Raw genomic sequence first — 8,526 nt, forward strand, 5'->3', positions numbered from 1 at the left:
CAGTGGACTCCCAGTGAGCTGTGCTTAGGGGTCACTCCTGGTGTGCCAGTGATCAGAACGGGATGAGCAGAGCACCATCCAGACAAGTGCCCACTTGCTGTGCTATTGCTGGCAGAGGCATCCCCCGGGCCCTTCCCGGACCACAGTGGACGCAAGCACAGCTTCCACATAGTTGGGGAAGTGGGTGGGCCACATGCCTGAGCAGGTGTGCACACGTGGGTGCCAAGGGACCTTGAGGACTCACTGAGCTGAGGGCTTGTCCCGCCTGGACAAGGGCCCTAGCAGCCCCTGGTGGCACTTAGTGGACACTCCGAGAGACGCATCTGGGCTCAAGTGGGAGAAGGCAGCCGGCATCTCAGAGGCCTGGGGGAAGGGGGCGGCCTCTGCTCCCCAGATTCTGAGGGGCTCGTGCCCAGTCCCTTGTTCCACAAACACAACAGCAGAGTCCATTTTGAAAAGGTTTGTTTTTCTTCTTTTCTTTAACCCACTCACCAAAACAAGAACTCAAGCCCAACCTGTGAGGAGTGGCCCTCCCGTCCACCTTACCGCCAGCCCCAATACTTAAGGCTCAGCACTAATGATAGAAAATGAGAATTTCAGGGAGGTTCTCAGCCATGGAGGGGCAGTGAAGGCCACACGGGCTGGAACCTGCCTTGCCTGTCAGGGCACTGCAGGAGGCCCACAGGGGCAGGCTGACCACAGCGGCTAAACATGGACACCCCCGTGTACAGGAGCAAAGTCCAAGGGACGGACAGGACCAGGTCACAGAAATGGCGCGTTGGGTGCTGGGTTCCCCCGGCCTTCAGCGTCGGATGAGGACATGAGAAGTGACGAGACTCCGGCATCTCACGGCCCCACGGGCAGAGGGCGAGAAAAGGAGCTGTGAGGGGTTCAATGGCTATGCTGGGACGAGTAAAAACACAATTCTGCCAAAATAAAACCCCGTCTTTGAGCTGGACTGGGCAGTCTGTCTTCTTCCTGCACCCGGGGCGGCCAGGCGCGGCCCAGCACCTTCCCTGGCACGTAGCGCAGATGCGGGTCCTTACTGCTTGCTTCGATTCTGTCGTTCCTGTGGCCAGAAAGAACACCGTATTGACACGTGGGCAGCACCGGCCACACCCCAACCTCCCTCCACCTGCCCAGCCTGGCTCTGCACCCCAAGGCCCGGAGCTGCCCGGCTGTGTCCCAAGACGTAGCCCGTGCGGGCACCAAGCAGGACACCCTCTGGGCGGGACAAGGTCTGGTCTTTGTTCCCCACCCGGTCACCCCCTCGCACACTTCCAGATGCTGGCCCTCCCAAACAGCACCTGGGTGGGGCAGTCACTGTATGCTCCTGCACCCACACCCCCCAGTACTCGCCCTGTCCCCCGGCCCAAGCCCCTGACCCCGCCGTGCCCTGCACTCTGGCCGCCTGTGGGGAAGCGCACCTGGGAGACAGCAAGGGCTGCTCCGAGCACCCTAGGCTCTGAATCATGCAGGTGGTCAGAGGCAGGGTCCTGGGGGGCCCCTGCTGTCACCCAGGCTTCAGCGGGAACCGCCCAGTCCAGCCACCACGTGCACCTGCCCGTCCTGCACTCAGGCACCGTCACGGTGTGGCAGCACAGGGGAGGGAGGGCCGCAGGCTCGAGGCTCTCCGCGCTCCCGAGGGCCAAAGGAGCCGCCCCACACCAGCAGGGAGCAGAGCCGACCCGGAGGCCGGAGGCGGTGCGCCGGGCCCCAGGAGGAGCCGGGGGCAGGGCCCGCTGACGCTGCTGGCTGCGCTGGGCCCGCCAGGGCCACGGCCCCTCCCTCTCACCTCAGAGGCTGTGTCTGAGGGGGCCAGAGGACTGGTGTCTCCACCCGTCAGGGACAGGTCAAGGGTACCAGAGCCGGGCGCGCAGGGGGCCCCTCCTAGGTGGGGGCCGGGTGACCCTCCGGGTGCTGGCCAGGGCTCTGGGGCAGGCTGAGGAGACGCCTCTTCCAGCCACGGGATTGAGCAGCTTGGGAGCCCGGCCAAGGGCGCACAGCTCACCCACTGGGTGCCGGTGACTCGGAGTGCGGGGGCACAAGGGGCAGGGGGACGCCGGGCAGCAGCGGGGAGGCGGGCGCCGCCGGGGCTCACCTTCCGCACCACCTCCTCCTCCTCCTGCCGCTTCTCGTAGTGCGAGAAGTCGTCGAAGATGGAGGTGGTGTGCTTGTAGGCGGCGATGATCCGCAGCACCTGCCGGGCCTTGTCCAGCGGCACCTCCTGCGTGTCGCGCGAGTTGGTGACGGGCTTGTTGTCGTTGTTCTCCAGGCGGATGTGCCGCAGCTGGGTGTTGGGCACGTCCTTGACGAAGATCCACTTCACGTCGAACTTGCCCTTCCACTTGTCCTGAGCCCAGACCCCCGCGCTGGCGCCATAGTCCACGGCCGACTTCATCTCGGCCACCCCGCAGAAGTGGCCGCTGCCGTTGACGCTGAAGAGCAGGTAGACGGGCCCGGCGCTGCGGGAGGCGCGGAAGGCGCTGTCCAGGCGCTTGTTGCCGTGCTCCGTGCTGCACCAGATGGAGTACTTGATGGAGCGGTGCACGTCGTCCTCTGAGTAGCTCTTGATGATGAAGGCGCGGCCACCGCGCAGGTCCCAGTCGAAGCCTTCGGGGTTGTAGCTGTGCGCGGCCTTCAGGCGCTCGAGGACAGGGTGGGCCTCGGTGCTCGGGCCAGAGCCAGGCTGGCCGCTCCCCGCAGGGCTTCCGTCCCCCCCAGCCCCGCCGCCCTGTCCAAACGCTGCACTTCTGTTGCGCGGGGAGACCCAGCGCGCCTGCGGTGGTGGCTGGGCTGCGGTGGGAGGCTGGGCGGGCAGCGACTGGCTGGCTGGCAGGGCTGGGGGCACCGGCTGGGCCACTGCAGCCTTGGGCACAGGCCCCTGGCCGTCCCATGTGCCGATGACCATGTGCTGCTTCATGGGTGAAGGCAGCAGCACGGCCCCGGCCCCGGGTCCACTCTTGGCTTTCATTCTCGGCTGCGTTTTGGCTGGCTTGCTAGCGATGGCCGCCCACGAGGTGGGCTTGGGGACGGGCCCACTCACACCTGCCCCCCCGCCCGCCGGAAGGACAGCTGTCACCGCCGTGCTGCTGGCACCCAGGCCTGGCTTGCTGGCCGTGGCAGAGACTTGGCCGATCTTCAGGCCCACCACGCCCTGCTCCAGGCTGCTCATGCCCGTGGCCTTGCCCAACGTGTCGCCTGGGAAGCTCGTCTGCCCGTCCACGACGGTGCCGCCCAGGGAGCTGGGTGGGTAGGTGTAGCTGCCCCCGTAGGCCGAGCCCTGCGCCTGCTGCCCCGGACCCCCGCTCGCCCCCCAGGCAGAGAAGGCAGGGTTGTCGGGGAAGAAGTTAAGCCGGTGAGGGTAGATGCTGCCGCCCAGGCCGCCGGGCTGCCCAAACACGGCATCGTGCAGGAAGTGATGGTCTCCATTGCTGAGCTGTCCATAGGGAGCGAGGTAGGGGATCGGGGGGTCCCCTCCACTAGACCAGGGGGCCTCACTGAGAGAGTACGGAAAGCCGATGGACGGGGGGTAGTAGCTGGACAGGTAGGGGTCGGCCATGGACGGGTAAGTGTTCCCCTGCAGAGGCAAAGGAGGGCCAATTAGACAGCTTCCAGGGCAGGGCCGGTGGAAAGGGGCGAGAGGCCGCACCCAGGTGTCACCTGGAGATGTGAGGCAAGGACACTGGCGCAGCCGTGGCATAAGCAGGGACAGTCCAGTGCAGAAGGCTCCCGGGGCAGGGCAGGCACCCTCAGGCCGGCTCCCCTCCCCTCCCCTCCCCTCCCCTCCCCGAGTGAGCAGGGCAGCGGGCCTGACTGGTGGCGGCAGGACTGGACAGAGCTCCCAGAGCTGCCCGGGCGTGAAGTCCATCGGGGCAAGTGGGTGCCCTGCCCCTAAGCCACTGTTGGAGGGGATGCGACTTTCCTGGGCAGTGCAGGGGGCCTGAGGCCAAGAGGCCCCTTGCAGCCTGAAAGGACAGAAGGGCATGGTGTCCGCTCGCCTTCTGCAGTTGGCCCAGCTCCTGCCTCACGTCTTCCAGAAACTGTACGCCAAGGGCCTCAGATAGGAACGAGCTCTGCCCAGGTCCCCGCGGCCCAAGCAGGAGAGCCCAAGCAGGGCAGGCTGGAAGCAGGGGCTGGAAGCCCTGCGGGGAAGCTGTGCTGCTCTGCTTCCCGGGGACAGGGGGACCGGTCCCCCGCGGGGAGGGGCTGTCTTCTAGGCTTACCCCAGTCCAAGTCCTGCCAAGGGGGCCCAGCCACGTCTGCCAGAACATCCTCTGTCCACCACCTACCTACCAGTCCATCATCCACCCACCCCTCCCCCACCGGCCTGTTTGGGCCACAGCTTTTTTGGGGGGTGCAGGGGGATCGGGTCACACCCGGCAGTGCCCAGGGATTACTCCTGGCTCCTGGTGAGCTCTGGAGACATAATGGAGTGCCAGGGATCGAACCCAGGTCAGATGCGTGCAAAAACCCTCCCTGCTGTTCAATGCTCCAGCCCCATCACTGCACTTCCTTGGACACCTGAAGGCACCCACAGGGAGCAGATCCCACACTTGAATCTGCCACGTGTCCGCTGGAGGTCCCAGCACGCCCCACTCACAGCAGTCCTGTCCGGTGCCTCCTGTCCTCACCGGGCAGGAAGGGCCTCATTGGCGCGCCATCATGAGCGGCCGCGCGTGATCCCCGGCTGGGGCAGACACCCGGCCCGGGGACTCAGGAGGCCACAGCTTCTGGTCTCAATTCAGAGAGCGCAAAACTCGACTCGTCGCCCCAGCGCAGCTCTCTGGCCCAAGGCAAGCAGGCAGTGCCCGCAAAGACCACTACCAACCAACACTGCAGCAGGATGCCTGGGCCAAGAGGGCTCGGGGGAGGGCCGTTAGGGTCACAGCAGCCCTCAAAACCAGAATGCAGCATGTTCACAAACAGGACTGTCCTGACACTATCAAGATGGTCCACAAGGTGGTGACACACACTCACGTATACTCACACACATACTCACGTACACACACATACACACACTCATGTATGTAGATTCTATGAACTCATACCTATGCGTAGACACACACACGTCCATATACTCACATATACAGTCATACACATAAATGCACGTGTATTCACACACGTACCTTATACTTGCTCGTTAATGCAATCATACATACACATGCTCAAAAACATTCACACATACATGCAAACACACATAACCACATACTCACACTCAAAAGCAATCACTCACACACACTCACTTATGTATGTAGACTCACACACCCAGACACATTTGTTCACGCAATCAAATACACCCATCACCTCCCCACATTCACTGACACACACTGGCAAAAGAGGGCAGTGTCAGCACGCCCCCTCCCCCCGCAACGGATCATCTTGGAGACTCATAGCCCTAGAATCGCGCACACCTCAACCACCAGCAGCCCTTGGTGGGAAGCTAGGACGACGGTTTCCCAGTCTGCTTTGAAGGAAGGAAGGAATTCTGAACAGTCACAGACAGCAAGGTGGCGCAGACACAGAGCCCTCTGAAAGGGGTGACAGCCATCAGCCTGGGGTGTCTCACAGTGGAGACACCGGGAGGAAGAGCACTGGGCAATGATGCAAGGTGACACCGGGGCCTGAACTGGACACCTGGTGGCATGGTCCTCGGGGGAAGCCCCAAGACACGGCCAGGGCTGGGATCCATGGGGCTGACTGCAGGGTGGACGCCCGGAGCTGACCCTCAGGGACTCGGTCAGTGCTCCACCCCCACCCACAGAGGGCTGGCACCAGGGAGAGCCCAGCCTGTGAGGGCCCACACAGTCCATCCCTGCCTGTGGGCACAGCTGCTGTTCTCGGGAGGTTCTGCTCTGCGCTGCAAGGGGAGACCATGTGGTCTGGCCATGGCAGGTGAGGACATGGGGTGGGCCCCTAACAAGGCAGGGCCGGCAGGCCAGAGACTACAGTGGGGAGGGCACTTGCCTTGCACGTGGCTGACCCGGTTCCATCCCTGGCATCCCATTTGGACCCTGGGCCTGCCAGGAGTGATTCCTGAGTGCAGAGCCAGGAGCAACCCCTGAGCACCACCGGACATGGCCCAGAAACAAAATAAAAAGAACGAAAGACAAGGCAGGGTGGGGGCCTGTGGAGTTCCAGAGGGAGAAGCACTTCCCAGAGCACCAGACACACAGAGCCGACAGCCAGCAGGAGCAGACGAGCCAGCTGCAGCCACAGCCCGGTCTTCGGACAGCTTCACAGCACCAGTGGGCAGGAGCAAAATGGGAGGAGCCTTCTAGAACTTTCTTGTGGGCCAGAGCAATAGTCTGCAGGGAGGGTGTATGCCCTGCACACGCCTTACCCGGGTTGAATCCCCAGCATCCCACGTGGTCCCCACTTATCACTTAATCACTTAATCCCCGTTATTCATCGATTTATTCGAGCGGGTGCCAGTAACGTCTCCATTCATCCCACGTGGTCCCCAGAAGACAAAATTTTAAAAAGCCCCCCCAAAAACAAACGTTCTCGTAACGGAGCAGGCAAGGGGAACGTTTCCTGTCTACCACACTGAGGCATTAGAAAGGAAAAGGGAAGAGAGAACTTCCAAGCTGGAGCTGGCGCCCGGCATGCAGAGCCGCCCAGTTCAGTCCTGGGCACCCATACTTCTCACACATTGCTGGGGGACAGCCTTACCCCCCAATTCCAGGTCTCCGCAGAACTGCACTGCTGGGCCAGGCGTTGCTGGGAGGGGCCGCTGGCCCCCAGGTCTCCCCAGGCGAGGCCACACCGCAGCCCCAGCCTTCCCCGGACTTGCGGAGAAGCAGCCAGGCTGGGGTGGGAGGGGGTTCGGAGCAGGCAAGGTCAGGGCAGCCTAGTGCCCAGCCCACCTGGCCTCCAACAAGCCCTCCGCTCTGTCGGTGTCTTTCCTGCATTCGTGCCACAAGGCTGATTGACCGGGCTGTCTGGTGGGTCCCAGGCAGGGCCACATCCCCTGAGGGATGCCACCACCTCAAGTTAATTGATAGGGTACGCCTGAATAAATAGCCAGGTCCACCCCAAATATCACAAAGGCTCTAAGAGAGAAAAATCTCCCGCTGCGCTGGGGTGGGGCACCGCGGCACACGGCTCACTGGGATGGGGTCAGGTGGTCTCATCAGCGGAGACCACACGCAGAGGCCGTGATTTCCGGGAGCGCTTGCTGCAGGCCTGGGGCAGCCACCAGCGAGCACAGGAACGGAGGGGGCGTTTCCGGGGAGCAGGGCTCTCAACACTGCCAGGGGGAGCCGTAAGGCCTCACCCTCCCGAGGTTTCTGCATGTGATCTCCCCCAGGGCAGCACTGCAGGCCCCTCACACTCCCTGGTGCTGGGCAAGGAGCTGCATAAGCTCCTCCCCACCATGCAACACTCCTGGGGGCCGCCTGGCCAATGCCACACCTGGCCCTGCTGCAGGGTGCCTGTCTGGAAGGCACAGCCGGCAGATCGAGGCTGCAGGGCCGCAGGGCGGGCAGGAAGGGCGGGTCGACCAGAGAGGAGCCAGCACCGCCCTGCGCGGCCACCGGGCTCCAGCCCTCAAGCAGGACGCCCCTCCCGAAAGCCCAGAGCCACAGGGAAACCCGCAGCACCTCGCGGGGCTCGACGGGTGCCCCCCAGCTCCGAGGCGGCAGGTGCATCCGAAGGCCCGCAGAGAGAAGGCAGGCGGCGGAGCCAGGAGCCAGAGTGTGGCCCGCGGTGCCCCCAGCTGCCCGGCCCGGCCCGGCGCGAGTCCCCGCGGGGACCCCCCGCTGTCAGTCGGCCGGCCTGGGCGAGCAGGGCCGCGACCCAAGGGCCGCTTGGAGGCGAGAGAGGCCAGCGGGAGGGCTGCGTACCTGGCCGGACGGTCCCGGAAGGCGGGGCTCAGAGTCGGGGTCGGGGCCCGCGTCCTTCCGATGCAGAGGCCCGTTCTGTGCTGGAGAAGCGCGGGCCTGAGGGCCGGGAGCAACGGGGCCCCGCGCCCCGGCCGGGACGGGGCAAGCCCACCCGGGGGCGATCGGGACCCCCGCCGGGCGGCGACGGGGACCCCCACCCCCACCCCCGGCCGAGGGGCGTCGGCGGGCGCCGGGCCCTCCCTTCCTTCCCTCCGCGGGCGGGTCCGCGGCGCCCCCGCCGCTCCCCTCCCCCCGGCGGAGAGTCCCCGGCGCGGCCGCGCCCCCGGCCCGGCCCCCCGGCCCCCCCGCCCCGCCCCGCCCGGCCCGCCGCGCCGCTACCTGCGGGTCCACGCTGGTGGCCGACATGCTTCATCCACGCGCGGGCGGGGCCCCCCGCTCGGCGCCGCCTCCTCCCGGGCGGCGGGCCGGGGCGGCGGCCGGGCGGCGCGGGGGCGCGGGGGCGCGGGGACGCGGACGCCCTGACGAGGCGCCGACCCCAATGGCGGCGCGGCGGCGGCGGCGGCGGCGGCGGCGGCGGCGGGGGCGGGACGAGGCGGTGACGTCACGCGCGCGGGGCAGGCCGGGAGCGCCGCGGGCCGCCACGCGCCGCGCCTGCGCACAACCTCCGGGAGGGACGGAT

General features: G+C 65.7%; 1 protein-coding gene across 2 annotated transcripts; it reads right to left on the reverse strand.

Annotated features, from left to right (window-relative positions):
• Positions 1-468: 468 nt before the first annotated feature.
• Positions 469-8,265, reverse strand: YTHDF1 (YTH N6-methyladenosine RNA binding protein F1). 2 transcript variants are annotated; one of them, XM_056108112.1, is made up of 4 exons: positions 8,226-8,265; positions 7,848-7,927; positions 2,102-3,580; positions 469-1,069 (listed from the first exon to the last, which is right to left on the reverse strand). In XM_056108112.1, the coding sequence occupies exons 1-4, from the start codon at positions 8,257-8,259 to the stop codon at positions 1,043-1,045; spliced, it is 1,620 nt and encodes a 539-aa protein (XP_055964087.1). In that variant the 5' UTR covers positions 8,260-8,265; the 3' UTR covers positions 469-1,042. The 2 variants fall into 2 exon arrangements, with proteins under 2 accessions (XP_055964087.1, XP_055964088.1); XM_056108113.1 differs by lacking the exon at positions 7,848-7,927 and having other exon boundaries at positions 471-1,069; positions 8,226-8,245.
• Between the last annotated feature and the right edge of the window lie 261 nt (positions 8,266-8,526).

This window comes from Sorex fumeus, unplaced genomic scaffold (assembly GCF_029834395.1).
Source record: "Sorex fumeus unplaced genomic scaffold, SorFum_2.1 ptg000193l, whole genome shotgun sequence".
NCBI classification, from domain to species: Eukaryota; Metazoa; Chordata; class Mammalia; order Eulipotyphla; family Soricidae; genus Sorex; species Sorex fumeus.

Excerpts from the sequence above, each read along its gene's own strand:
- YTHDF1 (XM_056108112.1), bottom strand. The coding sequence starts at position 8,259 with ATGAAGCATGTCGGCCACCAGCGTGGACCCGCAG. Across the intron at positions 3,581-7,847 it reads TTCCGGGACCGTCCGGCCAG|GGGAACACTTACCCGTCCAT; the intron begins GTACGCAGCCCT and ends TTGCCTCTGCAG. Across the intron at positions 1,070-2,101 it reads AGGAGGAGGTGGTGCGGAAG|GAACGACAGAATCGAAGCAA; the intron begins GTGAGCCCCGGC and ends TTCTGGCCACAG.